The sequence below is a fragment of the Helicoverpa zea genome, chromosome 20 (genome assembly GCF_022581195.2).
Source record: "Helicoverpa zea isolate HzStark_Cry1AcR chromosome 20, ilHelZeax1.1, whole genome shotgun sequence".
NCBI classification, from domain to species: domain Eukaryota; kingdom Metazoa; phylum Arthropoda; class Insecta; order Lepidoptera; family Noctuidae; genus Helicoverpa; species Helicoverpa zea.
In genome coordinates this window covers 6,799,522-6,820,916 of record NC_061471.1, presented here as the reverse complement: position 1 = coordinate 6,820,916, position 21,395 = coordinate 6,799,522, and the positions used below count along the sequence as shown (strand labels likewise).

The 21,395-nt window shown below is 36.3% G+C and overlaps 1 protein-coding gene across 1 annotated transcript; it reads right to left on the bottom strand.

Annotated features, from left to right (window-relative positions):
* Nucleotides 1-3,272: 3,272 nt before the first annotated feature.
* On the bottom strand, nucleotides 3,273-20,668 carry LOC124640473 (putative helicase mov-10-B.2). Its single transcript, XM_047178256.1, has 19 exons — nucleotides 20,303-20,668; nucleotides 19,969-20,074; nucleotides 19,638-19,800; nucleotides 19,047-19,174; nucleotides 14,964-15,067; nucleotides 14,632-14,745; nucleotides 14,090-14,186; nucleotides 13,662-13,770; nucleotides 13,143-13,248; nucleotides 12,409-12,579; nucleotides 11,698-11,845; nucleotides 11,415-11,563; nucleotides 10,881-11,015; nucleotides 10,296-10,489; nucleotides 9,249-9,403; nucleotides 8,551-8,669; nucleotides 7,301-7,412; nucleotides 6,650-6,826; nucleotides 3,273-6,053 (listed from the first exon to the last, which is right to left on the bottom strand). The coding sequence occupies exons 1-19, from the start codon at nucleotides 20,404-20,406 to the stop codon at nucleotides 5,787-5,789; spliced, it is 2,658 nt and encodes an 885-aa protein (XP_047034212.1). The 5' UTR covers nucleotides 20,407-20,668; the 3' UTR covers nucleotides 3,273-5,786.
* Between the last annotated feature and the right edge of the window lie 727 nt (nucleotides 20,669-21,395).

Sequence of the window (21,395 nt, the reverse complement as noted above, 5' to 3'; positions counted from 1 at the left end):
TTAAAGATTCCCCTATCAACTCATATAATAAGTTTGTAGAAACTTTACATGATTTAAAGGATAAAACTATTCCGAAACGAAAATTAGCTTCAAATACAGTTATACGAAAGCCAGTACCATGGTGGAATAAAAAATGTAGTGAAGCTGTAGAAAAATCAAAAGATGCACTAAAATATTATTTTTCTAACCCAAATATAGAAAATTGGATTATGTACAAGAAGTTAGATGCAAATAAAAAGAGAATTTTGCAGGAGGAAAGAAATTCTTCTTGGCACAATTTATGCAGTAGCTTTAATAGGTTAACACCAGTGTCTAGAATATGGGGATACATCAAAAGATTTAAAAAAATAGGTACTGATCGAAATCGAAACTTTAATGATGAGTGGGTTCCCAGTTTTTTAAATAACTTAGCAGATTCTACTGAAACAGATGAGAGTAGGCTTGAATATTTGTTTAAACATGCTACAGATAACAGTTTAAATATTTTTCTCAAGAACAATTTTACTATGGAGGAATTACAAACATCTTTAAAGTCTAGGAGAGATACTACACCCGGATTGGATGATATACCTTATATTTTAATCAAACAGTTACATTTAAATGCACAGACTACGTTACTTAATATTTATAATAAATTATGGCTTGAATTAACTATACCAGAGCCTTGGAAGACACAATGTGTCATTCCAATTTTAAAACCGAATAAGCCTTTAAACGATGCATCTTCTTATAGACCTATTTCTTTATCATCTTGTTTAGGTAAGCTTTTTGAAAATATGTTAAAGACAAGACTAGATTATTTTGTTGAATCACAAAATTTAATCCCTTCTATTCAGTTTGGCTTCAGAAAAGGTAAAAGTTGCTCTGAAAGCTTTGTTTCTTTATTATCAGATATAGGTCAGGTTAAATTAAGTCACTCCAATGCAATTTGTGTATTTTTAGACATAAAAGGGGCTTTTGACAATGTAAATATAGAGGAACTTATTCAAATATCCCATGATATTGGTATCCCAGGTCATATACTTAAATGGCTTTACAACTTTTTGAACAATAGAACTGTGTTTGTAAAATACAACAATAAATTACATGGCCCTAAGACTGTTAATAAGGGCACAATGCAAGGAGCCACTCTGTCTCCTTTACTTTATAATTTATACACGTCTGAAATATTAAAATTTGTAAATGTACCAGATGTTAAAATATTACAATTTGCAGATGACTTACTTTTGTATAGCATACATCAAAATATAGAAATAGCTAAGGTCAAAATAAATACTGCTTTGAATCAATTGTATTACTATTACCACAATAAACTTAAGTTAGAAATAAGTCCTGGAAAAAGTTCAGTTCTAATTGTTAGTAAAAATCCAAACACAAATTTTAATGTGAAAATTTTGTACAACAATGTAGAAATTCCTATTGTTAAACAACATAAATTCCTAGGGATTATTATTGATGATCAATTAAAGTTTGATGATCATATCAAACATATATGCAGCAAAGCACTGAATGGCATAAACATATTGCGCTATTTAGCAGGTAGTTTTTGGGGATCTGACCCCAAAGTTATGAGTATGTTATACAAAAGTATAGTAAGAAGTCATTTTGATTACAGCAGTTTAGCTTATATGAATGCCAGTACCACCTTACTAAGAAAATTGGATGTAATCCAAAATATGGGACTGAGACTTATTTGTGGAGCCATGCGTTCCACACCAATTAACTCGTTGGAAGTTGAGACATGTATACCACCCTTGATGTTACGTAGGTTGATGTTGGCTGAGAGATTTTTCTTGAAGATCATTTCATCAAATAGTCATTTACATAAGAAACTGGTAGTAGATCACAGGGTCTCTCAGTCAATTTCATGTAATATTTCTGCTTCTTCCTTGATAGGTGGAAGTCTACCTGGAATTACAACAATATTTTACTATGTAAATAAGAATTCAAAAGATATTGCTGTTCATGATATTTGGCCTATGTATAAAATTCCTTTTCCTAGTTTAATTAACAATTTTACAGTTCATTTAGATGTAGTGCACAATAAATTTGATTTCTCAATGTTTATTGATAATAAACCAGATAATTATATTATATACACAGATGGCTCTAAAACAGATCATAATGTAAGAGCAGCATTTTATGATCCACAACTGGACTTTACTAAATGTATAAAATTAAATGCAGCATGTAGCGTTTTCACTGCAGAAAGCTATGCTATTTATTGTGCATTACAACATGCAATTTCTGTAAATAATGTACATACAATTCTCATAGTTTCGGATTCTAAGAGTGTACTATCTGCTTTAAACAATGTAAATATGTCTTTTAAGCTTAATTATATATTATATGAAATTAGAGTTAAGACCAAACAGTTACTGGATAAGTTTATTAATGTAGAGTTCGTATGGGTGCCTTCGCACAGTGGCATAACCGGAAATGAAATTGCTGACGCTGCAACACATTGGGAACATTATGATGACCAGACAGAGCTTGTGAAGGTTCCATTTTCAGATTACCACAGCCACATCAAAGAGATCAACCGTAAATTGTGGAATGACTACTGGACACTAACCCTAGAAAATAAAGGCAAGTGGTATGCAGATATCCAAAAAGAATTACGAAGAAAACCATGGTTTAATAATTGTGAATATATTAATAGAAGATTTATAACAACTATAACACGCATGCGATTAGGACACTGCTTAACGCCAGCTCACTTGAACAGAATAAATGTATATAACGATAGCCGATGTAAATACTGTGATGCTGATGTTGCTGATCTGGATCATATTGTTCTGAAATGTGCAAATTTTAATATCCAACGTTTAATTTTAGTAACTGAATTATGTGAATGTGAAGAAATTCAACAAAGTGTTCCCCGCCAAGTTCAGGAACTACTTGCCAACAAGAAGTTTTATAAGACATTGTATAAATATATATGTAACACGGTAGAAAAAATATAAAAATGTGTTAAGTTAAGAGTATTGTATTGCAAATAAGTAGGTATAAGATTATTTTTTCTTTGTAATTTAGAAATATTTTAAAAATTATCCATGTTTTCGGCTGAAAGACTTGTATCTATGGCCAAGAATAAATTAAAAAAAAAAAAAATAGAACCTTAAGTTCTTGTACTTTTAGGACCCACTAGGCTCTCTAAAAATTGCTTTGGACCCCCGCCCTGCTCATATAATCATTCATATAATACCTTATAACGAGGAAGCAATTTTCTTTTATATTACGGAGGAGGAAGTAAATAAAACACATTGCTCTTTTACACTACTAATTTTATTTCGTGTAGAAATTCAAAGTCTTATACATTTAGCACCAAGATATTTCTATAATTGAATCTCCAAAATATAATCATTATGTAAACATCTTAAACCTTAAATGATTGTACTGTAAATATAATCCTTTTATGACAAACATAATATTCCAAACGTAATTATGGCACACAAATCAATAGAATTTTTATAACAAACGCATCAAAAAGGAATTTTGTACATAAAACTTAAAGCTTTAAACAATGCCACTAATTGAATTCCATGTTTAGTTTTAGGAGAATTTATGGAAAAATCTTGGTATACTATAGGTATATATATCATGTATATCCCTGTAGTCACCGAAAGAGCAACAACTTTTAATATGTATCATCATATTCAAATATGTGGCTGTAACCATGTTACCTTCTACATCTTACATTCTTAGTCTAGTGAAAAATGAATAAATTGATTCATCATGATGATTATGGATTATGATATTAATCAGCAAATTATTATCATTATTCGTCAGCAAATTAAAATTATAGGAATACCTATCTCATTTCTGTGTCTACACATAAAAAATTATCATAGAAAAATATACCCCTCTGTATATGCGGAGGTACACAAATAAAAATAATAAAACATTATTAGAAATACGACATCCATGTTTTAATACTAGATTGAATCTTTGGTCAAGATTCTTCATACCTAAAACTACAGTTTATTTTGGACTTAACCAAAACATTTGTTGCGCTTGGCTTCTACTAAATTAACTTTCTTATCATCTAAATACGATGAAATAATAAATCTGAATACAATCAATTTTAGAAAGATTAGAGCATATAAACTGGAGACGGCATAGGACCTGCATATAGGCCAACATTATACAACAAATGAACAGTAAAATCAAACAATAATCATCCTAAAGATGGCTAAATTTTCATTCCTTAATTTGAAAAATTCTAGTTATAGATTATATAATCAAAATATAAATCAAAAATGTTTATAAAAATACAATTTTATTTGCATGCTATCAAAGTGTTTTTAAGGCTATGGGTTGGTTGGTTCACATCGAACATAATGCGCGCTCGCAGTCACAGCCCTCGAGTTTTTCAGTCTTTACTAGAATAAACATTCTCAATTCCATATTAACTATGAATCTTATCCATTTCTCCACTCTACGCTTAGCGATTCCTACCGCGAAAGGCTGATTTGACAGGTTTTCAGTCTCCTAATTATTATCACAAAACAGTACAAAAGCATTGTAAATTGCGCAGTTTGATGTAAACCATCCTTATACCGAGATATCACAAGATCGACATGAGCCTTTTAATATTTTACTTCATAAGTATACAAATTATTTCTTAGAGAATTTTAGTTCTTTTTCAAGACAGAACTTTCATACATTTTTTTATTGGCGATTTCGAATCTTAATTGACTAAGGCCATTATGACCTATGGTCGGCAGATAGTTTCCTTAGGAAAAACTCCTGTTTAATTGCTCTATGGTCCAAGAGTAAGACAGCAAGTACAAAAATATCACATTCATGAGACGACACGAGGAGAGGTAGCACGTTCGCTGCCTTATTAGTGTAAATAAAAAAATATGTTGACGCCTTCACCGTAAAGGTTAAAATATCATTTAGGATATTCAGACTATCAGACTCTTCGAACTTCAAAAAAATATAAAAAGTATTTAAAAATATTAATAGTATTAAGCTAAAATTATATTGGCCTAGACTTCGGTTGCTAACACATTACCTATAAAAACATAGGTAGGTATAAATAGGAAATCTTGCAAGTTATCGCAAGCAGCGAACGTGCTACAATAATGTACATAGGACACAAGACAACACCGACATTACAAAACTACATTAGTATAACGAAGTGGAATGTTACCACAGTCTCAATTGAATAAAACCTCAAAATCTACTAGTACTTATAAATCACATAAAAATGCTACTTTATGCTTGACATTAACTTAAATCTATGGTTGTTACTCTATTATCACCATGCTTTGTAGGCGGGTTGGTGACAGTCATGGCATTCCAAATTCAAACGTACACCTAAATGTAAAACTTATGCATAGTTTACACGAAGCAAGTAATGCTGGCGCCAGTCCTGCGGAGGTCACTGTCTAGAAAATAGAAGGGCGCTCTATTTTCGCTAGCTCTTGTAAAACTGAGGCAAATACCAAGCCAGCGGTGGTTGCCAGTCTTATTGGCAGCCAGTGTTGGCTTTGTGTAAACTATGCTTTATGATGTGGATTACTGATTACGTCCAGTGATTGTGGACTACAGATCAGTATTTATCCACAGCATATAATAGGGATGAGGACTAGCTTACGTGCCAAAAACATAAAAAAATACATTGATGGTAGAGTTAAATATTACAGTACTCTGCAGAAATAGTTTTTCAAAAATTTCAAAAATTATAGTGTGTAAATAGATACAAAATAATGTTAGTGTCCAAACAATTTTGTCGCTAAGTGCACGCAAGCCAGTTCGTCCCACATCTAGAAGACTTACTTCTTTTGTGTTTTCTTCCTGCGTACACGCTTTTTGGGTGCTATTTTGATATTTTGCAGCATCGGGGTAATGGTACCGACGATGTCTTCGACAACAGTCTCCAGGGTTTCCCCGCCAAGGCTGAAGGAATCGAAGCCGTGGTACGTGCCTAGTTCCCGACAACGTTGCATGTACATACGCCACTTGATGTCCTTCTCAAGGCAGAGGGGATTGCCTATGATGATCACTTTAGCTTTGGCCCGGGTTATGGCTACGTTGAAGCGCTGGAAACAAAAATTGTGTTGATATTATTAAAATTCATTATTTTTGAGTATCGCTTTCTACTATGTATGCTTTGTTAATAAACAATGCAGTAGATAGACTAATCAATGGCACGGCGCAGTTGTTAGATAGCTGCAAGCTCGCTGTAACCCCGCCGTTGGTTTTTTGTATTGACTTTATATTTTTAAGGGTCAAATACACATGACAAGTTAATTTCTGGGTGATATGACCTTGAAAATATGAGGTATTTATGGGCTGTTCTATGTAAAAATAACCTTTTACTACTCGTTAAGGCCTAAGCGCACCGACAACTTTGAATATGAACATCCATAGTAAACCGTTGTTTCAAGAAGTGACGTTTATGTGGTCGGTGAACTAGAGCCTTGTGATATACTTAAAAAAAAATGACTGCACGCATTTTTGCTGCTTTTATTCAGGTCTTTATTTTAATTAAAAAAATGATCCTTACAAACAGAGCAATACCTAAGGAACATCAAATAGTCATGTTTAACTGTCTTGTTTGTAGGTTTGTTAATTTGATTTCAAAAGACTGCCGGATGATCGCATGAAAAAAAAATGTGTAAAGGTATGAACTCACTTTATCATCAACAAGGAAGCCGAGTTGGAACTTGGCGTCGTGGTCGAGCAGGTTGCAGTTAGCGCGGACAGTCGATATGATGATGATGCGTTTCTCTTTGCCCTGGTACGCCTCGACTGTGCCAACCTCTATCTTGTCGTAGCTTATCTCTTTCAGCAACTTCTTTATTTGGTACACCTTTTAATAAAATACATACAGTTTTAAAATGAACAATCTCAGAAGGTCATTAAAATACATACAAAATACGTAAAAATACATCTGGAGTTATCATATGATCATGTTCAGTATTTTTAAGTTTCTGTCGAACAAACAGGCAGTGTACGTGGCGAAGGACTTGCACTATGATTTAATAGCTATTTGTTGCGGTTTGCAGAACATTCTGAATATAGATACAAATTCCTAGACTTGGTTAAAAAGTAAGCTATAATTTATTGTAAAGTTGAATCAAAAATATTTCAGTTGTTTTACGTCAACGAGTAACAAGTATTTAAACATCCTTTACATTTATTTATCCTCCACATTTAGTGTGAAGTACGATAGTCGTGGTTGTAATATTACTAGAATATATAGGGACGACTATTTTGAAGCTTTAGTACTTTAGTTCTTAATCTTTGGTTAATACTAAAACGAGACACGTATGATCAGGCTTACCTGTCGTATGTACGGCGTGACGATGCCGATGTCCTGCATGGCCACGTTGTGCACGGTCACCAGGCGCCGCACGTACAGCTGCACTATCTCGCACTCCAACATGTTGAAGTAACTGCAAAAATACATTTATTTATCAAACACAAGCTGTTTCACTCGCGTCGGAACTACTGCCCATACCCGAACAAAATGTAGCCTATATTACCAATTGATATAATTCGTCAATTGTTTTCAAGCTGCGGGTAGTTTTAAAAAAGTGAAAGAATTTATCAAATCAGTTCTGTAGTTTTGGAGCCGAGTACAAACGAATAAAAATGTTTCCTCTTTATTATATTATATAACCATATAAAATACACTCACTGGCACAATTAACTGCCCACCTATATTTTTGGTGACCCTGTTTGTTTATGTTAACTGTGGCTTATCTACTGTTTTGTTTTTTTTTTTTTTTTTAAATGAAATTATTAATGAAATTAAGCTCATAACATTTTTATGAAAAATTTTTCATAAATCGATCATTGGCATTTTTTTTTTATAAACTGTTTTTTTTTTCAAAACTTTTGTAATTTTATTTATCCCTAATGAATGCTTTTAAAGTAACGTCCATCAAATGTGGTCAAAATTTGACGAATACTGAAAACTGCAAGAAATACAAGGTGGGCGGTTAATTGTGCCAGTGAGTGTACAAGTTTCTTCCCTTATCCCGACCAAATGTAATGTTTACAACAGTTAAAGACATCTTCAAATCTGTCCAGAAGTTTGGAAACCTTTACAGGTACAAGCAAACAAATAAATTTATTAAAAACATAGTTTAACATGTACGAATGTGAACAGAAAAATGTTTCTTCTTTATTACATAAGTCTATACTTCCGCCATAACGCGCCGCAAAATTAATTCAAAAACTATTTCTAAACTGCAATAAACTTCTCAAACTAATCAACAACCCCTGCAAGGAGTTACTGGGCGCCCATCAAACTATAAATAACATGTGTACAAGTGATCTGTGTACTGTGTGAGTGGATCAAGTAGCAGCAACCGGCGGAACTTTGTAAGTACCTACTTTGTCCTATTTCCCATCGGTCCTGTGTGCAGCTTTCCATAAACCTCTCACAGAAAATCTCGTCCAGACTTACAACCTGGATAGATCTGTAAAAACCTAATGGTCTAGGGCTTACGGCTAACGAAGCGCCGTTCAAGTCACACCACTTTTAGTGGTTAATCTTAATCTATATTAAGATTAACATGGACGTACCTAGGCGACTTGCCAATCTTCTGCTCCTTGGAGAGCACTCCGTGGAACACCACAGCGCGGCTGTGTTGCTTCTCTCCTAGGATATCGATGTTGCTGATGCGATCCTCTTTGGCTAATGCCTGATAATAATTAAAAAAAAAAAACAAGTTATAGAAGTTTTTTTCAAAAAAATAAGACATGATTTAGATACTTGACATTTATGTGTTATCGCTTGAGTAGGAATCTACATATTATTTTTACCTATCCAAAACAAAATGTTCCCGTATCGAAATCCAAAAAATCAAAGCCAAGCCAATGTTACAGCCTTTTTATCGTCCCACTGCTGGGCACAGGCCTCCTCTCACATGGAGAAGGATTGAGCATTAATCACCACGCTTGCTCAATGCGGGTTGGTGATTTCAGACTTTTTATAGTCCAGGTTTCCTCAAGATGTTTTCCTTCACCTTTTTATCAGCCATTGGTGTCTAAGTATACTTAGAAAGTACATACAAACTTAGAAAAGTTGCATTGGTACTTGCCTGACCCTGGAATCGAACCCACACCCTCATACTCGAAAGGTTGCCAATAAGCAAGGTTTTATCGTACAAACAGCCACACACAAAAAATAGTCGATAAACGTATTTTTTACCTTTTTAAAGCATTTTAATATAACTACAATGTGTAGAGTAGAAAAAAATATTTTTTTCATAAAAACTTACCCTGAGCTGTCCCTTATAGAAGAGTCTATCAGGTATTTCAATAATGTCAGGGTTTGAGCGGAAGTTATTCCGCAGCATCACGATATAGTTGGGATCGTTACGGATCTCGCTGTATAGCGGACATGTCTTCTTCAGCCGCTCCATTAGAGACGTGCCTGGAACAATACGATTATGATGTCATAACTGTAAAAGGGACGAGTCAAAGTTATTTACTAACTTATGGTAACTAAATAGGGGACAAAACAGTCAAGGCACCTGGTTATGACCACCCGTGGACCCGTGGACACGACTGGCACCCAGCTAGACACTCACCCAGTCCGATGTTGGCGGCGTTGTGCGAGATGACGACGGGCCCCAGCTGGTGCGGGTCCCCGGCCAGCACGAGGGTGGCGCGGGGCCGCAGCAGGCCGCACACGGGGACGAGGCAGGCGGGCTGGTGGCACTCAGCTAGACACTCACCCAGTCCGATGTTGGCGGCGTTGTGCGAGATGACGACGGGCCCCAGCTGGTGCGGGTCCCCGGCCAGCACGAGGGTGGCGCGGGGCCGCAGTAGGCCGCACACGGGGATGAGGCAGGCGGGCTGGTGGCACTCAGCTAGACACTCACCCAGTCCGATGTTGGCGGCGTTGTGCGAGATGACGACGGGCCCCAGCTGGTGCGGGTCCCCGGCCAGCACGAGGGTGGCGCGGGGCCGCAGCAGGCCGCACACGGGGACGAGGCAGGCGGGCTGGTGGCACTCAGCTAGACACTCACCCAGTCCGATGTTGGCGGCGTTGTGCGAGATGACGACGGGCCCCAGCTGGTGCGGGTCCCCGGCCAGCACGAGGGTGGCGCGGGGCCGCAGCAGGCCGCACACGGGGATGAGGCAGGCGGGCTGGTGGCACTCAGCTAGACACTCACCCAGTCCGATGTTGGCGGCGTTGTGCGAGATGACGACGGGCCCCAGCTGGTGCGGGTCCCCGGCCAGCACGAGGGTGGCGCGGGGCCGCAGTAGGCCGCACACGGGGATGAGGCAGGCGGGCTGGTGGCACTCAGCTAGACACTCACCCAGTCCGATGTTGGCGGCGTTGTGCGAGATGACGACGGGTCCCAGCTGGTGCGGGTCCCCGGCCAGCACGAGGGTGGCGCGGGGCCGCAGTAGGCCGCACACGGGGATGAGGCAGGCGGGCTCGCTGGCCTGCGCCGCCTCGTCGATGAACAGGTGCGTGATGTGGTGGGCCATGCCGCGGGAACGCGATTGTCTGGACAAGAACGTTACTTTATATTGACGGCACACTAAAATATGTTACGAAAACCATGTCCGACCCGAGAAGGTATTATTAGGTACCGGATTGCGATTCGATTATTGAATAATCTACCACGATCCGAGTAAAAAAATTAGATACCCCTTAATAATGATACGGAAATTACACACATCACTTTCCGGGTAATGTCTACACGACGTCGAATTTTTCAAATACCAACATTATTTTGTTTGAAATGTTGAAATGAGGTAGCGGGGCGGATCACTTCAGCAAACTTCACCTACACTTGTCTAAATAAAACATATGGTAAGATTTAATCTCCCCACTCATCACAGGTACTGTAAACCACAATATGACTAATAGGAAGAAGTAACATTTCTCTACTTACCTAGCGAACTTAGCGGCATGTGAAAGCGTGGTGATGACGATATTGTACGTCACGAACTCTTCAACGTCTATCGGCTCGAAGTTGCCGCGGCATGAACCGTTGGAGTACTCCACGAGACATTCTGGCAGAGTTTCCCTGTAAACGCGGATACTACAATCTACTGTACAAAATTCTACCGAGTTGTAGAAGATATAACGAAAAAAAAAGAAAGGAGTTTTCGGAATCCAGTTTGAAATAGTACAAAGTACTAAGGTTAAGCAAAGTTGCCGTTCACAATCTTGCTGGTAAGGTCCGAATATCCGTGAAGTATTCTCTGCTTGCAAGGCAAGTTAAGCAGCGGGTTCAGACTGTTATGTATACATCTTTGACACGGGCAGCCGTCAGTTGTCTTACAAGAGGTATCTGATTGCCCAGGTAACCAAGTTGAGTTGAGATGGTCAGATAAAGGGAAAACTGGAAACCATCCTATCAGTTTGAATTAAGGTAGGAAGAATAAAAAGGAAGATCAATAATACAATTAAAATATGTACTCACCAGACCCTGAACTTGGAGTTAGCACGCAGAAGCCAGGAGTCAGATTTAAACATGTGAGCGTATTTGATAAGCATGGTGGCCACGTGATCGGCCGCGCTGTTGGAGTCTGTGCACACCATGATGCGGTGACTCGGGTCTTTCAGCACCAGCTGCAAATATTCACATCAAAAATACATGAACTTATATGGGAGTATGTGAAAAATAAGAGCGCAGACCCGACGCAAAATTTCACAGACACCGGTTTTGAAAAAGCGCGATTTTTAACACTATTTTCTATAAATACCTGTAAAACAGCTTCGACAATGGTGACAGTCTTGCCGGTGCCGGGCGGGCCGTGTAACAGATAAGGCGCAGTGTCGGCAGTACCCGACACGATGCGTTCTACCGCGCAACGCTGCTCCAAGTTGCCTTCCACTAGCGGGTTGAAGAAACTGCAAGGGACGTATGAATCATCATTAAGTATATATATATATAATTGTTTGCCATCAGTAATAAATGAACTTACTGCTTTTATCATTAGCTAGCGAAATGGCGGGTTTATTGACTATAAGCTCCATTAAAATTAAAGATTCATTAAATCCATTGCTAACACTTTTTAGCTTTTTGTTGTCAACAAACTCTAAAATCTAATTTGTTAAATCTAATGCTGACTTTTCCTACAAAGGAAAAGATTTAAAAAAGCTTAACTTTAATGGAGCTTTGTGCAATAGCTGACGGTTAGTCAATATATCGGGTGTGTCGTTCATAATCACATTAAATGAAATGCGTTAATATATGTCGATTAACACAAAGATAAAAGAAAAATACGTAAAAATAAAAAAATGATTTTTTCAAACAAAGCAAATGGAATAAAAATGTGCAAAAATTAGATTACATTATATGATATCATTAGCCCCAAACTGGACAAAGCCTGTATCTAGGCTGATTTAGAGAGGATTTAAAGATACAATTTTCTAAAAATACAAAAAAAGTAAATACGAACAATTATACTCACTTAACGATGGGTTTGACTTGCTTGACCCTGTTGGTCTCCTTGGGGAAGATCCTGCACTCGTGGCCTTCAGTGAAGACGGCGTGGACAGCGTGGTGCATGCGCTCCAGCGGCACGCGGGACATGAAGAACCGCACGTCGAACAGAGCTCCCGCCCGGTAGTGCTGAGAGAACCTGACGAATAATCACAATAGTTTATTCTTTCTATTCGATAGAACATCTATTTGTTGGGGTCGGCTTCCAGCCTAACCGGATGCAGCTGAAAACCTATGATTTACACGAAGAGACTGCCTATCTGGCCTACTCAACCCAGTTACCGGGGCAACCAATGATTTCTGGCTAAGGATTACCCGTAACGACTATTAAAGATGGTCAAATGATAACTACTAATTTATCGTGCCTTCCGAAACACGGACCATCTCTCTACCCAGTAGGTATAGACCTTAAAATATCCTATGCCATATCCTAAAGTCCACCAAAGTGAGAGACCGGTGTTTGAGGAAGGCATTTCAAAGAAAACCAGTGTCACCAGAGCCTCGCCTTTACTTAGAACCCTCTGACGTATAAGTAAGTAGACGGACATGATTTTTTACCAAACAAAGAGCGGGAGAAAATAATTTGTTATTTAAAAAACGCACTTATTTCGCTCCTAGTTGTAGAATCAGCGGATTGAGGGCAAGATACGAGCCGCCATTAAGTTTGGCGAGAACTACACAGGGGTGATAAATGTTACTCACTTTGGATGCAAATCTCCGATAATAGCCTCGCTATCATTGATCTCTTTGACAATGGCTCCAAACATAACCTCGTTCTGGTTATGTGGTTTAATGAACAGCAAATCTCCTGCAATTAAGCAAATGTATTAGATACAAACATTCGAATTTCACTCCTTTTTGAGAAGTCAGTTGTCAATAATATAGGTATGGAGTGTTGATGTCAGTCCTGCGCCTGATCTCTCTCCGGTCGTGTCGGATTGCCGTCCCATCGAGCTATGACAGTGAAGGAAAAGTGAGTGCACCTGTGTCTGCGCAAATGCTCGTGCACTATAATATGTCCTACGCAGTTGGCTAATCTCCTACATGAGAACACTGCCGTAGCCGATAAATCGGCTAGGAGGACATATGGTACGGAGTCTTATTATTTTATGAGAAATTATTAAATAACCATACCAGAGTGTGAATGATGAGAAAAAACACATAGGTTTTAGCTAAGGCTTAAAATACCAAGCCTTAGAATCGTTCGAATAAGAACCTTACCTAACATTAAAGAAGGTCTCTTTTCCCCGAGCCCCGGCACCTCAAGCTTGTAACAAGTGCCGTGTAAACTGTGCTGTACGACGATCTGAACGCCAGACATGTTGTATTTCTGTACAAAAGCAAAAAGAAAACTTCATTCAAAAATGGTGAAGGTTTTAGATTTCTGAAGAAATCAGAAAAACACTGCGCACTGAAATACTTGTTTTTTTTTTTGTTAGGACCCCTTCTCGTCAAAATAACATTTATTTTATTCAAAGTACGCTGAAAAAAAGCATTTTCGAACACCAGAATCAGGCATGAGGCAGCCCAAGAACGCCCACCATTCACCACTTCCTGTGTGTGTTAGTACTACGTTGAAATCAGTACAAATGAGAAGTTGAGCAAGATAATAATCCAAAATTCTAACTTTGTAATTAGAATTAACTCACCTTTATGTTGACCCGTATAATGGTTTCTTCATACCACAGAACATTGTGGAAGAATTTTATATAATTCTCCTTTGTGATACCTATACTAAAAATTTTCCTGAAACAAGAAAAAATATTTTTTTAGTTTTTTTTAGGAAATCATTGTTATATAATAAGTCTTTTAAAATTAGGCTTTGCGCTGGTGGCAATAAAGTTCAAAATACGAAAACCTTGCGTATTATTGGGTAGCCTGGTTAATAATGAACCTCATTTTGAAACAAGATGCCTCTTAGGCTAAAATTACTCAGCTTTTCTGAATTCAGCTTCGTTTTGTTTACCATCTTATAAATAAAATTCAAATAATCTTTCAAAAAAATACTATGATATGATACTTATGTTTATGGTTATGGTCTACTTATAGTTGATTTTTATTCAATTCACACAAAAACGTCTATCCGTGAACTAACAGCTCCCGAACGGACAAGGCGATTTTGATATCTCTTCTTTCTTCTTCTACATAGGAATTTTATATTCGTAATTTCCTCTCCACGTACACGACGTACCTGATATCCGCTGACAAATCCTTTTCTCTTTGTGACGCCTTTTCCGGTAGTTTCAAGTTGGTCGCGTATATTTGTTTGCAATTTTTTGGTATTTGAAACATATCGTCGCAGCGACTGTGATAAAAGAAAACATGTTAGAAAGACCGCTCATACACTTTTAACGTTTTAAAAGATTTAAGATAATTCGGGCCGATCGGGTGCGCATTCACAACTGTTTCTCCGAAGTTCGCTATTTACAGACTAGGAACCAGATTAGGAAATACAAAATAAAATTGGCGAGAACTATTATACATATAACTACTCAAAATAATTATTAATAAAAAAAAACTTACTCAGAAGAAGCAGATTTGATGAGTTCCTTAGCCCAGACGCCTTTTCTTTCGTAAGGACTAATAATATTATCGTGTACGGTTTGGCTGCCTTCAACAAATACTACCTGAAATGCATTGTAGCCGTTAACAATTCAGTAAAGAAAAAAAAATGTTCTTTTTTGGGACTGACTTGGTGACTAGCGACCGTTCCTAGTATCCTATATAGATAGCCATTGATTCTCACTAGACATAGTATTTTGACATTCAAATTCCTATCTTTAGTAAGAAAAACAAATGACAGATGCAAGAACGGTTGGTGTACGTCGATCACTGCTCAAGCACTTCGCATACGACTGCCAGCAGTTTAATTACTGGCAATACTGACCAATAGGAACTAACCGTCTACAAATAGATTGCAGGGGAAGTCCCTTGGTGTATAAACTAAAACCAGTTAGCTCATAAGTACTTAGTATATCAATCACGTGGAGGCATAGGTAAATAGTAATTACCAAAATTACGTTAATTTTATTTCTAAGTATAATATACTCGACAAGTGATACTAACATATTTTTGTGATTGAAAATATCAATCTAAAGGCTAGAGCTCCTGTACAGAACATGTTTTTTTTTACTGTAGGGCTCATTTGCCGTGCTGTGACACCTTGTCCACGGCACGTTTTTATACAAATACTGAGCACCTTGCCCACAATTTCTGAATTTACCGTGAATTTGCAGGGTTAAACGTGCCTTGTATGAGAGGCCTCAAGATTGATCTTATGGTTATTATTATTATCGACCATCTCGTATTGGCCTCGAGAGATCTTTATACAAATTTTCGTGACTCTTTATCTTGCTATTTGTATGTATATCATATCCACATAATTAAACATTTCTCGGTACGATGCCGGAGGTCACACGATTGGAAACAATACACCACTGTATTGCCGAGTGTTTCCGGGAAACCATACGATTGCTTTTAAAAATAACTCGAAGGGATGCAAGGTTGAACCTGACGTCATTGTACCTTGTTCTAGAAATATTTTAGTCTTCAAATCGACACCTCCTACGTACAGGAATGAATTTTAAGCAGTGCGCAAAAAAAAACTGGTGGTCCAGAATCGTTAACAGAACATATCTGCATCATCAGTAAAAAAAAAATTTTTCATTCTTTTTAGCCCTAAAATCAGCAAAATATACCAACTATTCTTACGCGCGCCGAGCGGAGCTCCGTCAGTAAACCGGTTTCGCGTTGCCGCCGTGCATACTATGACGACTGTGACCATACTATCGGTTACAAAATAAACATCTTTAGATATCAATAACTTTTCTTTTTTGTACTAAAACACTACAAAATTAAAATATACGTATCTATAAAACTTATTTAACTATAAGTTGACAAAGTTTGCGCACTGGATAAAATTCATTCCTGTATATTATCGTAACCAACAAAATGTCGATTTTGCTTTTTTTACATAAAACGACTTATTTTTATTTCCATTTATTTATTTTTAAACATATATTTTACATTATTAAATATAAATGTAAAATATATGTTTAAAAATGAAATAAAATAAAAAGCAAAATCGTCATTTTGTTGGTTACGATAATATACGTAGGAGGTGTCGAAATGTTACATTAATCTCTACTAATATTATTAATGCGAAAGTAACTCTGTCTGTCTATCTGTTACGCTTTCACGTCTAAATCACTGAACTGATTTTAATAAAATTTGGTACAGAGATCGAGTTGACCTTGAGAAAGAACATAGGATAGTTTTTATCCCAGACTTTCGAAGAATTCTCTTGGAAACGCTATATAACCGAACACTACGCGAGCGAAGCCGCGAGCGGAAGCTAGTAATACATAATTGCACTTATATTGTACACGTGAAAGTATGTGTTGGTTTAAGGACAGGTGTTTTTTAGTTCTGCATTCAAAACATAATGAAAGATTATAGAAATATAGGGGATGTTATTCTCCCGAGACACGGGTAAACCGCGGACGCAGGCAATAGCTAGTTATCAGTATGTAATGCTAGCATGATATAGTAATAATTTTCTGTATATAATAATAATGGTGCTATAGTATTAATGCACGTGCTTAAAACGAAAAGTGCTTTCAATATTATGGACCATTTCGACCATTAACCAATATCGGCGCTTGAAACGGCTCTTGAACTTTGGACTTCAAGTATGGTTAATGTGGACTGTGTGATATGCAATACGTTTCTTGAAGTGTTACGTTAGTTCAAACAATATTAATACACGTTAATATATTAATCATATAAGTAAAAAACTATGGGTCCTACAACCGACCTTACCGAATAGACGATATTTGAGTCATCCGCAAAGAATTTGCCTACCTGAGCAAGTAAGACTATTACCACGTCAAATTAAAGGTCTGCTTTTATAAGTTTACGTCCGTGTAATAATTTAGGTGTCTTGTTAAGATAGTCAGAAGCCAGTTAGTCTGACACCAGTCTAACCAAGGGGTATTGGGTTGCCCGGGTAACTGGTTAGACTGGAAGCCGACCCCAACATAGTTGCGAAAAAGGCTCGGAGGACGATGATGTTAAGTTATAACCGGGTCAATACTGACACTAGAATCAATAATTGTTTATTTATTCAGGTCTCCATTGCATATGACATTGGCTATATTTATCTATGTAGGTCTTGCAACTTGGTTTCCGAACTGATGTTAGACCTAGTTTTGTTGCGGGTGAGGCTGCCCTGTGTTTAGAGTTCCTTACCCGAAGGGTACGGGACCATATTACTAAGACTTCGCTGTTCGTCTATCTGTAACTAAGCTGTGTCTCATGAAACCTGATATTTAGACAGTTGTTCAGATATGCTAACCATTATTGTTGACCCTATAATAACAAATACTGAAAGCTAGTATACAATAAATAATTAATTATTTTAGGGGCTGCCAAAACGTGGTTTTTAGGGTGGGACCTTTTGTGAACGAGTCCGACTCAATCTCAGCCGTTTTTAGTTTAGTTTCCAACGACTTTATGAATTACATAATTTGAAACATGATACTTATCACGTTTTTAATCAAAATGCATTATCCATAGCGGCTTAGCCACAGCTTACGAATTTTCGCTTTTAATACATTATTAATATAAGCGATGTTTCATTGCACAAGCATACAAACTCCTTTGTATAAACTTGACCCAACAAAACAAAAATAATGAACTAAGTAATAATACTCGCTAAACTGACCCAGACAGAGGGGTCAGCTTCAGGACTTAATTATTAAATTATTTTAGAGTGGGTGTTTACAATAGGTTGAACAAAACTTGCATTGAAACGCATTCATGGAAATAAAGGGTTCGTCCGCGTATTTGTTTTTTAGTGCCTAAACCAGGACTTGATTTTGGAAATACTCTGTTGAATTTCATACCTACATTTATGGTTATTATTGATTAGGTACTAGCTTCTGCCATCTGTATGATCTGCACCCCGCGGTATGTCTATGAAAGAGCATAGGCTCTATACTACCTGCGAACCAAATTTCGTTTAAATTGGTTCAGTAGTTTTGGTTAGACAGTCAGACACACAGAGTTACTTTCGCATTTATAATATTGGTAAGGACCACGCTACTGCTAAGCAAATAGTCACATGGTAAAAATGTACTCGTAACATGACACTGTTTATTTTTAGGGCTATTTAATTATGTACTTGTTTATGCTTAGATCATCATGTTGGTATGTGTTATGTAAACTTTCAACAATGGGTAACATGAGATGTCTTGATAGATTTGGGTTTGTTCTTGAAGCAGTACAGGGTCAGCTATAAGAATGTTTCATACGATATGCATCTTTATATTAATTCTAAAACTAACGGCTGTAAAAACATTTGATGAATTAATTCTGTTTAGAAATGCATTGGGTAGATGTTCCTTATTTTGGTTTATATTAAAATGTTCATCCATATAATATTTTGTATAATGATTGCTGGAGCCATTTGTCTTTGATCGAATTTAATAAACTTGCAAGCAGAATTAAACAACGTATTTATTTAAACTTATATGGATAATAAAGAAAAGGAATTGTACTTAAAAAATCTTGCTTTAAAAAGGATAGAATAATTGTGTAACTTACCATTTCTCTCATAAGTATAACATTTTCATTATTGTCCTTTTTCACAAAGTAGAATAATATTGGAGTTTCATACTGGCCAATATTTGGCGAACTGAATGTCACTGTTATTTTATCTGATAGTTTGCTTCCTAAAACAAAAAAATATTTTACAAAAATCTTGAAAAATTTATATATAAACAAGCAAATTCGACTAGGTAATAAAATAATATGAATAATTCAGCTAGGAAATAATGTTATCACTTCAAGCACTAGATGAAAAGTGATTTGAATTTCAGCGTGTACTTCCCTCATATAGACTATTGCTCTATTTCATGAATAGTACGATGTTGTTATAACATTGTTGAAACATAGTGTATCTGATAATTTTCATAGTACGTTGAAATAGCTATCAACATCAAAGAGAGTTCTGTTCTACTGATAAGTACCTATTATTAATTTGGTGAAGCTTTTAAAATCAGTCGGTTATTGATGCATTGTGTTGTGCAGTAATTGGTCCATTGTGTAATTAAATAAAACCTATAAATTTAAACTTTAGTTCGTAGAGCAAATTATCAATATTGATAAAAAATATTTGAAATAACTGAAACTTACTGGGTGCTAGGAGGCGTGGCTTGCTGCCAGCGCCAAAAGGATTGTTAGCCATCACAAAATTGAATTGTTTGTGAACCAGTTGAATGTAAGTAATTAATAGGTCATCCATACTACTCTCATTGGACAGCAGGAATGTAAACTCCACTTTTTCATTAGGTTTCGCCTGCAAAAAGGTGGGAAATATTTTTTTATAATTTTTTTCTAGTTAAAAAATTTATGAGATGCAATATAGAAGATGTACATTAGGTACGTTGGTACATTTGCTTTCGAGTGTTTTATTAATTAATATGCTAACTTATTATTCATGCGAAAAGGCAGAAAAAAAACTTACAGATATTTTAATTTTTCCATCTTTGTTACCAAATTCTGTACCAAAACTTGATTTAACATCGCAGAATACAGCAGCAACTCCTTTTCGATTCGTCACAAATTGCGATCTGGTGAACAGTGCGAAATTAAAAAAAAAATACCACGAAGATTCGTAACATTATATTTGAATATGGAATTTAATTTTGATTGTTTTGCAGGTTCTAAATTTACTTCATTAAACATTTTCATTGCATGCATTTTGTTATTTACTGTATTGTCAGGAAATTAAGTTCGCTGATGGGACGCCGCAAAAAAATAGCACTATCTTAAATGTATATAAACAAACAAAGACTTACTTGTTTAGAGCAAATTGTTTGAGAGAACTGTTTTTCTTGTGTTTTTCTGTAGCAAAATGTTCGGGCTCCACATCCCTGGCGGAACACACAAGGCAAGTATTCATTTTGAAAGCTATTATTTTATTTATTTCGGTTCGCCTTTCAACACTTTAATTTTACAAAGTGAAGCAATTATCTTTGAATCCTCGAATTACTATCACGTGAACCACAAATCAATTAGATGGCAAAAGCCAAGCATTATTTCTTGAAGTCATAGCTTTAAACCGAAAATATGTATAAACAAAATAACGCCGAAGCTGAATGAAACGAACAAAAGTTTGGTTTGCCGATAAACAGGGCCGGCCGCCCGGCCGTGAGGATTTTTTGAGGAGTAAACTGACTGGGTTGCTATATTAAAAAATAAAGTTCTGTGCTTTTCGTTTCATTTTTCACGTAATATACTAACATTAAAAAATAACATATGACCGTTATTCTTCTAATTAAATAATATTTATTGAGTTAGCAATATGGTAATAATTTATGCCAAAAAGCATTGGCAAAAAGACTTGAAGTCAACGTGGTAGTTTTTTCTAAATATTTTTGCCGGGGATTTACAAATCATTGACACTGACTGAATAAAGAAATAGAAAAATATATTTTGCTACGGCATAGCTGGGTATGTTAATTTAGTCAGAATGTTCAAAAATTCTACTAATACCTATCCTTATAATTTCACTAATATTATTAATACCTATCGTTTGGGATTTGTTTAGGATACCTTAGGATACCTAAGCGAGTAGGCAAATAATCTTTTTACACAAATAAGTGGAGTATGGAATAATAGAGTACAAAGTTTTTTTAAAAATATAAATACATAGGTATTAAACAAATGGACTACTGCTATATATAGCGATGTTTTAATTGATTAAGCATGTTTTTCATTGTATTTTTACTTTAATTTGGATGTTATTGTTGGAGTTTTCTTACCCAGCAAAAACACGTATTTTTGTGTGTTTTAAATTACACCTCACATCGAATGTAACTTATTTAAAAACCAAAAAAACATTTTGTATTTGAATTTATCTCTACCAGTTGAAGAGTCCACTGGAAATCA